Here is a 16614-nt window from a genome sequence, read left to right as displayed (position 1 = left end):
CTATTTAATGGTTATCAATTTCCATAATTATTCAGTTATTCGGTTGCAAGCAATAACAACCCTCTTTGGCTTACAAATAAAAAGGAAACATGCTATAAAGAGGATATATGGTACTCTACACCAAGAAAATCTGGATAACCAGGCCTTGACAACAGGAATCGGCACCTATGGGGATGTCTTTGCTTGAACCCCAATATGCTTTCCTTGGGACACTACTACCAGAATGACTCAGGTCCTATCATTTTGTTTGTCACTTCTCTTAAGACTCAAAGTCCTGGTGGGAGGGGAATTTTGATTGGACAAGTTTGGGGCACAGGATCTAACCTCAGCCAGGGGTACAAGGCCAGAAAACTGTAATTTATAGTTCCATTAACACCACAGAATGGGAAGGAGTAGCAGTCCAGAGGAAAAGTGTGGATCTATCTCTACAAGAAAGGGGAAATGATTTGGGGGAGGCAAATAAATAAAAACCAAGAGATGTCTACTAATACAGTATTTAAATGATGGGGAGAAGAACCTATAGTGGATTAATAGCCAAGAAGAAAATAGAGTCTTCATACCTAAAGGAAGTATGTCAAGATGCTGGTGGAAATTGTCTGTGCTGCTGAAAATTCAGATACGATGTATATGTAATGGACTTTGCAATAAAAAGGTTATTAACCTTGATTGCAATGAGATCAGAATATTCAGATTTCAAATAAAATGGGACTTTCCCCTCTCTCTGTTTAGTGTGAAAACTGCAATAGATGTCTTCATAGATGAACATCAGTTGAGAACTAAAACTTTTGATGACTGAAACGATGAAGTTCTGATATTCTGAATACACCTCGACATTTAAAGAGATGCGCTTGAAAAATTAAGGAACTATTACTGAGCTCAGTTTCTCAAACAAGTAAAGGTGCAGTGATCTGTCAGTTTGAGTAATGGATGATGAATATGTTTATCAAAATATTCACGGAGATAAAGGAGGGTTATTTTAAATTATTTGATGAAACAGGCTCAGTGTTAACTTGCTGAGGTCAAACAGTAAGCACTAAACTTAATTTTAAAAATGCTTTACTTTTAAATAAAGTTTACAAGTAACAAGAATAGTGAAAAATATTCAAATATAGAAATGTGTCAAGTTTAGTCTCATCTAATCTACACTGTTCAAAGAAAGCCATTAATAGACCTTTCTATGTATAAACAAAGACAAATTTTAAAATGAGTTCATACTACATTTTTCTACCAATAGTTTGTTTCACTTAATATAACATGGCCATTTTTCCATGTCTGTACACAGTAAGTGTAACTTGTTCTTTTTAATCCTCATGTAAGTTTTCTTAATATGGTTAAATCATGTTATTTAAACAATCCCTTACTGGTACCATTTAGGTTTTCTCCTATATTTTCCTATCATGTAATTTTTTGCTTCTGTCTTAAGCACTGTCAGTTCCTTTTTCACTGACTTCCAGTTTGGAAAGTGACTTCACTGTAACCATGACCTGTAGTTTAATACTTGGACCTGTCATTTCAATATTGGTAGATAGTATATTTGGACTGAATTTCAAGCAATAGAAACCAAACTCAAAGTAACTTAAACAAAAGGGTATTTATTGGTTCACAAAACTGAAAAATCCAGAGGATATACTAGCTTCAGGCACGGATGGATCTAGGAGCACAAACATTGTCATCAGGACTCAAGTCTCTCCATCATTTGGCTCCGCTTTCCTCTGCACTGGCTTCATTCTCTGACTGGCTCATTTTATATGGTGGACCCTGCTGGTTTGAGCTTGTTCATCCTGCAAAGGTAAGCAACCTCAGTAAATACAGAGTTTCTGAGCTTTTCCTCTTCCACGGTTCAGTAAACTCCTAGGGTTGAGTATCACTGGATCAACTTGAATCACATGACCATTCCTAAATCGAATCAATCACTATGATCAAGATGAACTATGCCGATTGATCAGGTCTGAACTCTGTGGACTGAAAATAGGGAGGATACGGTTCCAAGAAACATCAGGGAGTTGTTACGAAGAGATGGAATAAATGCTGGTCAATTAAAAGTAACTGATAATGATAACATCGGATATTGAAAAAGCTTAATCTCTGCTCATAAAGTTGAATTGTAACAGCTGGCATTATTCTTTCTTGGTAATAAAAGTATTCTGAAAAACACACATATCATGAGTATGTCCTGTGGTCAGGAAGCTTATAATCCATTTGTATGGAATAATCATGTCCAGTAACATACTCTAGATGATACAATGGAGTTTCAATATAAGAGTCTGAGAGCTCAATTATCTAGTTGACATAATGCAAGACAACTAGTCTCCCAATGGAAAGTAGTTCTGTGAGGCTATTCAAGTCAGTGGTAAATGTGAAATTCCTAGAAATCTTTTGTGTTCAAGTCTTTTGCCAAGTTGGACATTTCTCATTTCTGTGCTGTTGATTCAGACTCAACTTCTGTATTACTACAGAAGAGAGAAATTGACAGTGCTTTTTATCTGCTATACTCCTTCAGATCTGGTAGAAGGAGCTCCAGGTGCTGAAAATGATCAAATATATATAGGCTGAGGCTTACTCTGCACTTAAAAAAGAGGACTGCTGCTGGTCAAAAAGTATACAGCATGGTCCTTCCTGTTGAGAACATGAAGTCCTGGTGGAGTGAGTGCAGGTTGCTTCAGTTCAAAACTCCTTGGTGGAATCGGGTATAAGATAGGCTGAGATCAGTTGTGGTCTGTTCCAGGACAGCAAGTTTGATTGCAGCAATGTGTCAAAAAAGGCAGGCAAGGGCCGAGTCAGGTAAAATAGGTAAGTAGGGTACCTTCAGCAGGGCCAGCTATACCATAACAAGGGTATAAGGAAGAACACGTAGTTTAATATTTAAGTTCTGTAAATTAGTTTTTACCTGGAATACTCCAGGGTTAATCCATAGTGTTTATTCTGGATACACTTTTCAGATCTTAAATAGCCAGTCGGGTACAGCAGCTTTCACTTTCCTGCTCATTTGTCCAATAAGAATTTTCAGCTCAGAAGGCTAAATTCTCAATCCAGACTTGAGGTTCTGTTTAGGTGTCTATTCCGACACCTGGGAATAATAGGGTTCATCAAGATTGGCACTACTTTCTTTGGTTATCAAAATCTCCATCTTCTATAATTCAGCACATCTCCGGGAATCAAAAACAAGTCAAGGTCTCAAACTGGTTGAATGGTGCTGCTGGACTTAGATGAGATCTGAGGCATGGAGATAGTAGGTTAAGAACTTAGGTTTGAATTTTAGGTTTTTTTGCTTTTTAAAACATCAATTCTTATACACAATGTTCATTAGACTCTTGAAAGATGATCATCCTCACTTTAAGCCCCTCATTTTGACTGAGTTTGACAGGAATTAAGGGAATGACTGGCAGTGTAGATCAATGTCTTTTCCTGTACAGAAGAAAAATCTAGCTGATATTTTGAAGGCAGTAAAAAAGGTGAGTTTGTAGATTTCTTTTTTACAAATAATAGTTGTATATACAAGCAGGATAGTCATCATTTTATTTTTATTTGTTGATGGTAAGCAGTCTAGAGTAACCAGGCTTAGGCCTAGATTGATTTGAAGACGAAGTCATGTTCTCATAATTAGTCTAGTGGATAAGAGAGATATAAAGAAACCATTTCCAACATTTAACCAGTGCATTCATTGAAGTAGTTGAGGACAGCTGGCCCTTAAGTCAACTGTGAAGTAAATAAAATTTCAGTCTACTTGTTTAACATGATTTGGTCTGGAAGTTCACAAACTGAATCCTTCCTGCAGAAACAGGTAAGTTGTCTCAATGCCTGAGGAATGAAGTCGGCCACTCTGAATCAGTGTTCAAACAGTATTGAGACAGGTAAAATTCCATGAACATATCCACAAGGACAAGGGACTGTGGTCTTGTGACATTAGGAAGCACAACAGGAAGCTTGAATCTACTGACAAAATCTTTAGCTGCAGGATTTGTAGATTTTTTTTTCAAGTCAGTCTACATTTCCAGCAAAAGATTATACACAATCTGAGATTCTCAGCAAGTGCGTACCTCAAAATATCCCTAGTATCCACAGTTGATGGTACCAGAGATCAAGACCCATCTTAAAAGAAAAACTCAATGGCTAGAAGAAAACTTTCCCAATGGCCACATTTTAAATCACACACATCAGAAAAGATGTTCAAAGATGGTCTCCTGTGGATTAGGTCTTACATGTAGTTAGAGCAGAGTATTCATAATTATAAGAGCAGAATATGCCAAGCAGATATGCCAATGATGGAGGAATTATTTTAGCTTATTAAATGTCATTAGCTCATTTATCCTGGAAAACAGCAGTTAAAAGTAAAAACCAAGCAGTAGTATTACTGCCACTGATTGAGTCATAGTGACTTGTAGTTTGAGAATAAGATGAATGATAAAACCAGGTACCCTTTTAGTTAATGTTGCCAGAATTTGAGTTCTGCTTTCATAGTTAATGGTTATCCCTTGCACATGGAAGTAGAGTACCATGGTTGATGATGGGAGGTCCGATGAACAAGTTGGTCTACTATGGCCTCAATGAGGCATCAGCTTCAATACCTGGCAATTCAGGTATCTAAGGAGGATCAAGACTTCAGATTCACGTATTTCAAGTACCATCGGAACATCTGGTGTTTGTGAAAGAAGTTGGGTAAGGGGGTTTGTCAGTGTAGAGTACGTATGATTTACTGTCTATACCCAAACCCAGGAATTACTGTAAGTCCATATGGGAGTAGCGCATGATTAATTTAGGTTCATTTGATACACTTTTGGCCCATATAACTACTTAGAGGCAAAGGTCTTGTACTTTTCTGAGTTTGTACATAGTAAGTATTCCTAAGAATGTTCAGCACCAACTGAACATGGACTGTGTTGGGTAGAGGTACAGATTGGAATATCATTCAGGTCGAACATATTGTTGTCTAGAGTACTGTTTTTCAAAATGTGTTCTGAAGAATTCTAGGTGCTGTAAAGAAGTCTCTCTTTAGGTGTCACCATGGCGATAAAGGAAGATGCTTGTGGCAGATTTCAGGACCCCCACTCTGCTTCATCCAGAGCAACTTCATTTTTACTTTGGGCTTCCACATAGTTTTCGTTCAAAGGGCTTCATGGCCACAGAGCCTTTGGAAAATCAATGATCTAAGAATAAGCTGTTCACAAAATGCTGAAATACAAAAAATAGGTCACAGAAACCAAAAACTGTGTAAGCAAAGTCTTTGGTAAGCCAAGGTGTTTTCCTATTCATTCTTCCCCTAAGGTGGGCCACATTATAGAATTATGAAATTTAACATTCAAGTCTGTTATAAATTCTCATTTCCTGAAATTGGGCTTGTGACTCTCAGAGAACAAGATTTTACGTGACAAAAGCACTGGGGGCTTTTGCAGTTAGAATACAGCTGCAAAATGCATTCATTTCTTTGTAAATATTATTCAAAGAAGTCCATGCTAGATGACTTCTTTTCAAGCACTGTAAGATCTCAGTGGGCCACAACTCAGAAATTCTAAGAAAATATCACCTCATCCCTCCTCCATTTTTTCCACCCACTTCCTCTTTTCCCTTCCCAATCTTTCACCCATCTGAGATGCAATGACCTTGAACTAGGTTTAGAGCACAATTATAGGGTACAGAGAAATCTATCACTGTATGTCATAGAATCCATCCAAATTTGGATGAATTAACTTTCCCCCATCCCCCTCTCTAGTATTCCCACAAATCTTCTAGAGGTTCCTTTGACAGAAAATTAAGGTAATGGTCAAGAAAAAGAATTCTAAAAAAAAAATAAAATAAAAAATGCTCAGATGATGGAAACATACTAATTCAAAGTTGTTATTGATAAGAAAAAAGGGATGTGTGTGTCAAAGATGCAGTTTATTCCTGGGTCTCCAGGGCAATCGGTTGGCATTCAAGAAGCACTGGCTATGCCACTCTTAAGCAGCTGCCTCATTCCATTGGAAGGAATGCTGCAAGATAACATTCTGTGTTTGATTAAACTTAGAACATACCAGACTAAACAGCTAAATGATAGTTTTCTTTTTGCTGTAAGCCTTATGATATCCTTTAATACACTATACTGCATTATCAATTAGAGGGGACACATTTTATAGTATTTTTACCACCTTACTGGACTACAGAAGCTCTATATGTATGACATATATGTTGTGTATACAAATACACATACATAAACAGTACTGCTCGAAATGGATGGTACAAGTATTAGGGCTGTGGTCGGCAAACTCATTAGTCATCACAGCCAAATATCAATAGTACAACGATTGAAATTTCTTTTGAGAGCCAAATTTTTAAACTTAAACTTCTAACGCCACTTCTTCAAAATAGACTCGCCCAGGTCATGGTATTTTGTGGAAGAGCCACACTCAAGGGGCCAAAGAGCCACATGTGGCTTGCGAGCTGCAGTTTGCCGACCACGGAGTTAGGGGATAAAAGAACCATCGATAAGATCTTAAGACTTAACAACAATAAAACAAAGGCATGATATGCACAGGGATTCCCCAATCAATAGGCCATCTTTGTGAAGACCAAAGACAGACAAAAGATCTAACAGCAGCTTTGTGTTTCATATTGGGCAGTGTTGTTAGATGAACATGTGTCTTGTTGACTGGACAATCTACCACCATGAAGAGTCTGCTCTTAAACCTTAGGGGTGTTTCCATGGAATTCTGGTCTAGGGCAGCTATCACGGTATTACATTTATGACATCCTGTTTGAGGGCACCAGATCAGGAAGCTAGAACACCTTTCTGGGGTTCCCAACCTGCAGTTGTCTTAACACTGTGGGTAGAGGCTAAATTAATTCCAAGGAAAGAACTGGACCGGGAGTCAGAAGGTTTGGCCTCTACCACTTGATAAACCTTGGATAATCTTTCAAATCCCATTTCCTCATTTGCAAAACAGGATTATAGTCTAGTGTGTGACTTTGATATTAACACATGTAAAAGTGCTCTGAGACTGTAAAGTGCGATAAAAACATAAGGGATTACCATATAGGTTCTACCTGGATGTCTCAAGTGGCCTTTTCTGGAATCTGATTGAAGCTTTGTGAGATGCTGGGTAAAGGATTCCTTTGTAAAATTCCTTACATTTGTGTGGAAAGTTCTGGTTCCTGAATAATCCCAAAGAAGATGCTATGAGGACTTCACTAGGCCTTTGTTTTAATCCCAATGGGTCAGAATATCTGCTTTCTCATTCAGTAGGATACTACAGATTTGACGTGGAAAAAGAATAGTGTCCAGTGACCTGTATGGGATCCTCAACACTTCATAAACATTTGAGATTGTGGTCCAATGTTGTTCTCAAGATGTTACCATTCTTCAGACAATGTTGAAAACTAAGAATCCCCTGGTCCAAATTTATTATGTGTCTCTGAAGGCTTTAACTGAAGAAACAAAATACACACGCATGGAACAAACTGAGCCTTTGTTGTGATGAAAACAGTCTCAGCTATCTGGCTTGAGGAGTTTGACTTCACCTAAAGGATGTGCTCAATCTGGGTAGTAAAGGTCAGGAGTGGAGGTGAAGACCACATCATGATGGTTGACTGTCCCTTGGGTCACAGTGGTCCACTGGAATGGTATCTTCTTCAGTAGTTAGGTGATAGAAATCACCATGGACAGAAATCCAGGTACCAAATCTGTAGGCTGAGCGAACAACACAAGGAAGATGGTCAGAAAGTCCAGGGACAAAACAGGTAAGGTAACAAATGCATGGAATTACACACGCAGGACTCGAACACTGGAGTAGCTCTGCAGTAAGCACATCAGCTGCCGGATGTGTACTAGTTCTTGGTAAGGCTGACAGAAGCTCACAGAGGATAAATGAAAAAATGAGCCTTATAATCAACAATCAGTGATAAGAACAAAGAGTTCTCTGGCAAAGATTGTTTCCAGACTCTTGAGAATAACCATCTTAGGAACTGCCCTTCTCCCTTTCCCAATTGTCTTATTCATTCTGACATTTCGAACGGGAGAGAATAATGTACCTAGGTAATAAGGCCCTAATGCATGCATCCTTCTGTAATGTAATGCCCTATGCAATATATCAATTTCTCTCTGTTTGAAGGATCCTGAAATCTTTTTAAATTCAGAATTTAATAACATGAAACAAAGGAAGAAACATGGCCCATAACTAGTGATCGTTTTCCTAATCAAGAGTAACCAGGTTATCACCCAATGATTAAGCAAACACTTACTGAATACTTATTCTGGGATAGCCTGCTCTCTAAATTCCTCTTTCCTATTAAAAGCTTCATCATATGTGGTAGTATGTGTGGGCAAAGATTCGAAGACTTTTTTCCAAGGGGCTTGCTATCTGCAAGAAAGCAAATAAAAAAAGCATGCAATTAAGTACTTTACAGCGCATCAGATACAAGGATACAAGAGATTGAGAAAATGGCAGAGTTTTGGCAGGTGAAGGACCAGAGGAAGACATTTCAGGGCAGAGAAGAGGGTATGAACAAAAGTGCAGAGATGGTCAAGAACGAGTCATTTGGGAAAATGGCAAGTACCGTAGTTCACTTTGGATGCAGTGTCATCAGAGTTTGCACTGAGGTCTGGCAGAAACTCAGGTCTTCAAACTCCCAGTAACAGTGCTAGTGGCACTGCTTGCTTAGTCGTCGTCATCTCTCTTCTGAAAGCGAGGTCAACAGTCCCCAAATTAAAACTATCCAGCTCCAGAGTTCCTGTCACATCCTCATAAACGCATCCAGGTCCCAGGTCTTGCAAATCTGGAGTCCACGCCGTGGCGACTGAAAGACATCTGCTCCAGCTAGTGCGAAACACTGTAGTGAAACCCTTTCAACCCACTATCCTGGACATCTCGTGTTTTGTCACAGAATTTCAAGCTTTGAGTTCCAGATGTTTGTGTCCCTCTTTTCTGCTGAGAAAAGCATCTTCTCACCACAATCTTAAGATTCTTTTTGCAGTACATCCAGGTTTTATTACAAAAGACCAACACATTTTCCCCCAAATAAGTTATTTCTCTGGAATTGAGATCATTTGTCTCTGCCCTTTAGATAAAGGAAACAGTCAATTGATTTTTTTCCAGACATTTGTATGCAATAGCAGAACCGGGTAACACCTAACCAGACAAAATACACTTAAACGTGTGTGTTCGTTTGTTTAGAGTTGTACCACTCCACAGAACAAAAATGTTTGAAATCCAACTGTTCAAACATTTCTATAGTGTTTGCTGGGTAATAGCCTGGAATTAGATAAAAGCAGCTGACAATTAACAAAGAAGCAAAAAACAGGCATTTTGGCCACCTTAGCAACACACTTGCAAGCAAGGAGAATACAAAGCAGTCCAGGAAAAAAGTTAAGCTTGGAAAAACTTCCAAACCTACTGATTCTGAGGTTCAGCACAGGTTCGAACTCAATTTTTCAGAAAATGTTAACCTTCAATTAATAAAAATAACCCCCCAACATCTTCAGGAATTCCATGCCTGGATCAGTCTGTTCCAGTTAGCCAGCTTTCGAAAAATCCACCTGCACCATTAATTAGCTAGACTTGGCAGCACCATTTAAAAATAAGCCTGCTCACTACCAACCACATAGACTAGGGGTATAAAATAGGAGCAAGTAACAGATGGCAAACATGGTCGTGGAAAATGGTGAATGAAAGAGTCAGAAAGGTAGGCACCAGTATAAGCAGCAACAAAGTGAATGGGCCAAAGATTAAATAGGCTTCTTGATACTAGAGAACACATCCACTCCTAGTTTCAGCTGCTTTATACTGGATGCCACTGTACCATATGCATTAGCCACCCTTCAGGCACCCCATGGGGAAAGGAAAGGACTCAGGAAAAAAGCCAAGCAGTGGAGTGTTGTTACCCCAATATCCATTATGCACAGAAAAGCTCACATATCCCAGGGATTCAAACAGGGGCTTCAAATTGGTTGTGGAGGATCTCAAATGACATCTAGGCCTCAGTTTCCTCCCTGTGGCATTGAGAAATTGTGGTTAACTCTTTGGGGGGGGGGGTGACATCTCCCTTTGAAAACTCGTTGGCGATGGATCCTCACTCCCCTAAAATGCACATTCCCACTACTTTCTGCATACAATTTCGGGGAGTTTGGGAATTTCCAACTCCAATCCAAGGTTCCTAGGTTCAAGATCGATGGATTGGGAAACTGCTGTTTTCTTACAAATCAAGAAAATTTTACAAATAATAACGATCCCTTATGTACACTGACGCTTTATAGTTTACAAAGCGCTTTTAATCCCACAAACATCGACAGAGGAGGAAACTGAGGCGCAGATTACAGAGGGACTTGCCTAAGGTCACTCGGCCAGCTGGTGGCTAGGCCCGGAAGCAAACCCAGCTCTTCCGACTCCGGAGCCTGTTTCCCAGCCCGGAGCCGCCGCCAGAGCTCCCGCCTCTCACTAAGGCGGCATAAGGAGGAAAAGGCAAAGTAGGAAGCCCACCACCAACCATCCCCCAGCACCTTCCTGTCCCTCCAACTGGGTCCTTGTAGGCCCCGAAGGGTGGCGCCAGGCCTCCAGGCCGGCCCCGGCCGCCCCCGCTTCCCCGGCCGCGCCAAGTCCCGCCGCCGCCTCCCCGGGAGCGGGGCGGAGCAGCTGCCCGCCACCACCAACCACCCGGACGACTCCTCGTCGAATCGCAAACGCATAGGCCGCCGCCCGAGTTCTGCGTACGAGAAGAAAGACTCGGCGCGAGCGCCAACGGCCACCGGGCGCGCGCCGCGGCGGCCGGGCCTGCGCCCCAAGAGCTGGATGCCAGAGCAGGAGAAAGAGCCGCCAACCGATCGCTCGATCGACCGCGCGCCCGCTCCTTCGCCCTACCAGACCGGGGAGGGGGGGAGGGCGCGCCAGGGCTTCTTCGAGTTAGGGGCCTGACTCCCCGGCGACGAGACAAGATGGCTCCTCCGGTCCGCACCGCAGCTACCGTCCCGGCTGCGTCGCTCGGCCCGCCCCCGGTACTGTTTCTTTAAATGGCGGAGAGGGTCACGAAAGCAGGAAGAGAGGCGCTCTCTCGCTCACGTGACAGGGGCGGGCCCAGCTAACAAGATCCGGTCACGTGGGCGCACATTGGCTACCAATCAGGACGCGTCGTTTTAGGGCGGGGGCGGGAGGAGCTGCGGCTCTGTGATTGGCTGAACGCGCCGCGGAGACCTCGGGGGTTCGGGGCGTCGGGGAGTGCGCGAGGGAGCCCGGTCCGTGTGCATAGGCGGAGACAAAGCGGTGGCTGTGGTGGCCGCAGAGGCGCCTGTGAGGCAACCCTGAGAGCCGAATTTCGTGGTGCTGAGTCCGGTCATCATCTCATTCTGCGCGGCGCTCGGAAGGCTCGTGTCTGGGCGGCGGCGGCGGCGGCGGCGGTGGCGGCGGACGCGGCGGCAGCACATGGTTCCAAGAGCAAGCTGCGGTTGTCGGGTTCCAATTCCGTGGGGAGGGACAAAGGCAGCCGCGAGCGCTGGGCAACGCCCCGTCGGGGTGTGCGCTTGCCATTGCCCTTGATCCGGGCTCTGAAAGCTGGGCCCCACTCCTCTCTGAGGAGAGGCCCGGGAAGGGCCGGAGAGGCCGAGGCCACAGTCTGAGGAGAGTGGGGGGAGGGGCGTGCCCGTCTGAGGTGACTTGGGCGGGCTCATTGTGAGGTAATGTTAGTGGGTCATTGTGAGGTAATTTGACGCGCTACCCTTCGGAGATCGGGGTGGGGCTCCGAACGCGGGAACCCGCCCTCAGCGGTTGAGAGAGATTTCAGTTGGGAGTTCGTGAAGCCGAACTATCGCCGTATAAACCCGAACCATGCTCACCAGTCTGGGGCCTCTTTAAGGATCCTGGGATCATTGGTGGCGAAGACATGGGTGATTGTCCGGTTTTATAACAGAAGGTGGCACATTTCCGGAGTGGTAAGTTCCCTAGAAGAACAAGAAAGGGCTCGAAGAAAACGAAGATGGAGCAGTCATAAAACCGCCAACTCCAGTACCATCTACTTCAAGGTTATCCACATTTCGACTCACTGAACTATCTCGCAACTTAACGTGAAAGCTCCCAAGACGACAGATGTAGGACGGTTCTATTCAAAATTTTACGTCATAGTCTGAGAAGATTAAAAAAAAAATACTCCAAGGAGAAATCAATTGTAGTTTTGGACATCTCTGATTATATTTTAGATAGTTTCGCAGCAGACTTGTTTAAGGAGCACAGACTTACCAAACTTTTCTGGAAAAGAATCCTGGAAAACCTATTCCATTGTAAGGTTGTATTTCCCAGTTAGCAGGTAAAGGCCCGAACCTCACTGCAATCATGGCTTTCACAAATTACAGCAGTCTGAATCGAGCCCAGCTAACCTTTGAATATCTGCACACAAATTCGTAAGTATCCTGTAGATGCCACTATAGTCGCCGATAACCCATTTCTTGATATTAGTATGGAAATCCTTCTCCCAGAAAATTATGCTTTTTCACTTTTGGGGATGTTCTCACTGGATGAGCCTTGAGCTCTGTATGGAAGAACAGAGATCAGTGAAATATTTCTTGCTAATCCAGAAGAATATGACCATTTATTGAATCAAAAGTTATTTGTTCAAATGCAAACTAGTTTTTTGAGGTCACTATATCGAGTTGTTTCTCAAGTGTTTGATAGGAATCCAAGAACTGTTCTTTGGATCACCAAAAGTTGGACTATTCTAGCATATTCTCTTTAGTGACAACAGCAAAAACAGTTGGGCTATAACAAGTTTTTTTCTTTCTAACAAGGGGGGAAAAAAAGAAGACATTTAAATGACAGCTTGTGAGAAGAAATTAATTTTTTTCCTCCAGCAAACAGTTGGCTTTATATTTCTTGGGAAATTCGTCCCCACATCCGACATTGTTTTCATATGCTAAGCAGGAAATAGCAACTTGTTTAAACCCATGATTTAAATAGCCACTCTCCAAAATGTGTGCAGATCTCAGAACACATGGTGTTTGAGGTTCTTGGGTTCATGAAGAAATTACCATCACTCCAAATTGGTCTGGAATGTTTCAGGGTTAACCCTTATGTTCACTCTCTTGGAAGTATTCCTTTGGGCTCATAACTACTTTGTGTTTTAATATGCTAATTTGTCACTTTTGAGATAAAGGTAAGTATTCTAACATTTTAGTACGTGGAGAGGTGATGAGCAGCTAAATGATGGCCCAGAGATCTGAAGAATCACCTTCAGGGCTGAGAATATAGACTGCAGTTATCCAATAATAGTATAATTTTATCCTTTTATGGGAAAGGATTTAGAAACAAAACCAAAACCCTAAATTCCAGAGTCGTCTTTGTGATCATGTCTGTAATTTTTTTGTTTGCTATTTTTCCTATCAAGGAAAATTTTCTAAGTGAAGTGAATTGTCAAACTATGAGAACTTGGTTTTATTTAGGAAGCTTATTGAACTAGAATGTTTTAGAGTAGGTACTGTAAAGGTTACCTAGGCCAATTCTTATGGTGAACTGAAATCCCGTTAGGTAAGGTTGCTGACTAGTTTATAACCTAGCCTTGGGCAAAACCCTTGCTATCCTTTATGTTTGAACTGTCACATTCGGAACCAGCAGTTTGAAGGCCTCTAGATGTTCACAGATGATCGGGCTTTGCAATGAGGGGCCAAATTTGGAAGAGCAGACTATTTGATAATGTTGGAAGAACATGAATGGGACTTCTAAACTGGGTTCTTGTTCCAGCTTCCCCAGACTTTATTTGATTATAAAATAATAGTAACTAATTAATTGCTTCATGCCACTTACTAGTTTAAACATGGCTGAAAGTAATCTTTATAGCAACACTGTTGGGATTATTCCTATTTTGCATTTGAGGAAACTGAGGCTCAAAGAGGTTAAGTTACTTGCCGAAGGTTACACAGCTGCTAAGTGGCAGATTTAAGGCACTAAGATTTATCTGGCAACAGTGGTTAGTGCTTTTAACCATTAGGTAGTACTGGCTCTAGTCAGTTTTACCATTTCAAAAAAAAATTTTTTTTTATTGATTTCAGAGAGGAAAGGAGAGGGAGAGAGAGAAACATCAATGTGAGAGAATCATTGAAGGGCTGCCTTCTGCATGCCCCCCACTAGGGACTGAGTCCCCAACCCAGGCATGTGCCCTTGACTGGAATCAAACCTGACCCTTCTGTCCGAAGGCCAACGCTCTATCCACTGAGCCAAACTGGCAAGGGCCAGTTTTACCTTTAAGGGCTTCTTTCCTTGTCTATTCAGGAAAGGGTTTACTTCTCACTTTAAAATTCTTCAATTTTATCTCAGTGAGCCTCTAATTTGCAGCTTCTGGGATATTTGTCTCTGCTTATTTGTTTTGCTATATTATAACTTAATAACAACAATAGGTGGACAGAGCCAAAGCAAAGAATTGAACCTCAGTTAAATCACCAAATCGATATTGGAGAATTTTCTGTGAATTTGATTTACCCGTGTCAAACTGGAACCACCTGCTTGCGTGGACATTTGAGGGTTGGAAGCTCTTGGATATCTGGATTACATTGAATTTGTCTACTTTTGAATATGTCCACTTGTGCCAGAAGAAAATATGAACCTAGAACAACAAGATAAGTTTCTGGTTTGTAACTAATTTCAAGAGATTTCTTTAATGTGCTGACCTGACTGGAAGGTCACTTGTAGAGGAAACAAAATTTTAAAGTAAAAATTATTTTATAGTTTTACAGAGAGAAACAGACACGGATATCGATTTGTTCCACTTATTTTACGCATTCATTGGTTGCTTTCTTGTATATGGTCTGACCGGGGATGGAACCCACAACCTTGGCATATTGGGACAATACTCTAACCAACTGAGCTACCAGGCCAGAACCTTAAATTTTCTTAAGCTGTGACTTGATATGTGGTTTTTTTGTTTTGTTTTTTTAAATGTATTTATTGCTTTCCGAGAGGAAGGGGAAGAGAGAGAGAAACGTCAATGATGAGAGAGAATCATTGATTGGCTGTCTCCTGCACACCCCACACTGGTGATTGAGCCCTCAACCCGGGCATGTGTCTTGACTGGGCATGTGTCCTAACCGTGACCTTCTGGTTCATAGGCCGATGCTCAACCACTGAGTCAAACTGGCCGGCCTTGATACTCTTAATGGTAGATGTATCTCCTCTGTGTTAAGTGGTGCAGTGTCACCTTAAGATAAGGCGAAATTTGTCCTACTGTATCGTCTTTTTTGTTTTGTTATAATGTTTAAAAGATCTTTTTAAGTTGCCTGACATCTACAATATAGCCATATTGTGAATTATGAAATGGCCCTTTCCTTATCTCCTATTTAATGTAGATTTGCAAGCAGAATCCAAACTAGAAGGATGGAATATCATTGTGATGCAGTGTAAAGATCATGGGCTTGAGAGCCTGTGAAGCTTGGATTTGATTGCTTCTTGGCTGTGTCCTTGGGCAGAGGTCAAATTCTCTGAGTCTTCATCTGTAAAATGGACCTAGTTTGACAATGTTTCTGAGTATTATGTAATGTTTATAATTAGTTCATACATGAAACATGGTAAACATTGAATAGATCAGTGGTTCTCAACCTTTCTAATGCCGCGACTCTTTAATACAGTTCCTCATGTGGTGACCCCCAACCATAAAATTATTTTCATTGCTACTTCATAACTGTAACTTTGCTACTGTTATGAATCGTAATGTAAATATCTGTGTTTTCTGATGGTCTTAGGTGACCCTGCTAGCAGTTCTCAACCTGTGAGTCGCTGTAGAGCCTGAGACCATTGGCATTAGAAAGGTTGAGAACCACTGGAATAGATGGTGATTATTATTCTATTTATAGTAGCTTATATAATCCTAAAGTTGGTAAGTATGGTAGCAATTTGCTGTTTGGTGCTAGTCATTAAGCAAATAAGTTTTTAGTAAATTCTGGACCATCTGTTTAAGATAGTAAGCATCTGTCTTGATTTAAAAAAATTTTTTTGTCTACGGTAACTAATGGTTATTCTCTTGGTTACGTTAGCATGAAGGTTTAAGCAGGCATGGGAAATTCTTAGGATACATGAAAGTCTTAGGATAATTTCTTTTAATACTGGATATTGCTAGTATGAGATGATTAAGTTAGGTTTTTTAGATAAAAGGAGTTTCATGCTGTTGCTGCTCTCTTTGGTGGTGGGTTTTGTGACTGATAGTAAAAAGTTCATGAGCAATCTAGATGTACTGGTGGTAGTGATGGTCCTTTGGCGTAAGATGCAAAGCTTAAGTCACTCTTTGCAGTACTGCTAAGTGGTCTGATAGAGCAGAATGCTTAAGTATAAGATGCCTGCTTTCTATGTTCCTGTTGGCACATTTAATCACTTTTTATCTTGGCGGTATGATATTTTTGGGTTGTTCTATCTATATTGGAAGTGAATATAGAGTAAACTGTCAATTCTAGAGACAACATTTCTTATGATTTATAATGCTGTGAAATGTAGAGTTCTTACTCTAAATATATTAATGCAATATGAATGTAAAATGGTTGCTCTAGAATTTCTCTAGATTATTTTCTTTTGATTAGGGCAATTAACTATTGTCAACATATCCAAGTATTTATATAGTTTAAATGCAGGATGAATATGAATAGGGAGACCATTTTCTTACATAATGGGTAGATTTACCTGTAAATTT

General features: G+C 41.1%; 2 protein-coding genes across 5 annotated transcripts in view; one reads left to right on the top strand and one right to left on the bottom strand.

Moving 5' to 3' along the window:
* Positions 1-1572: 1572 nt before the first annotated feature.
* Positions 1573-11383, bottom strand: TUG1 (taurine up-regulated 1; the record flags this gene model as incomplete). Its single annotated transcript, XM_079762964.1, has 4 exons — positions 1573-7660; positions 8212-8330; positions 8527-10858; positions 11260-11383. 2 exons carry the CDS (start codon positions 11381-11383, stop codon positions 10404-10406), a joined length of 579 nt encoding a protein of 192 aa, XP_079619090.1. The 3' UTR covers positions 1573-7660; positions 8212-8330; positions 8527-10403.
* The window catches only part of MORC2 (MORC family CW-type zinc finger 2), a 37085-nt gene continuing 31326 nt past the window's right edge, over positions 10856-16614 (top strand). For all 4 annotated transcript variants that reach the window (XM_079762542.1, XM_079762540.1, XM_079762541.1 and 1 more), the window contains exon 1: positions 10856-12352. In XM_079762542.1, the coding sequence (XP_079618668.1) occupies positions 12285-12352 (68 nt within the window). In that variant the 5' untranslated portion in view covers positions 10856-12284. The remainder of the gene's footprint in view (positions 12353-16614) is intronic.

Source organism: Cnephaeus nilssonii (assembly GCF_951640355.1).
Source record: "Cnephaeus nilssonii genome assembly, chromosome: 22".
In the NCBI taxonomy this organism is placed as follows: Eukaryota; Metazoa; Chordata; class Mammalia; order Chiroptera; family Vespertilionidae; genus Cnephaeus; species Cnephaeus nilssonii.
This window is presented reverse-complemented; position numbering and strand designations above follow the sequence as displayed.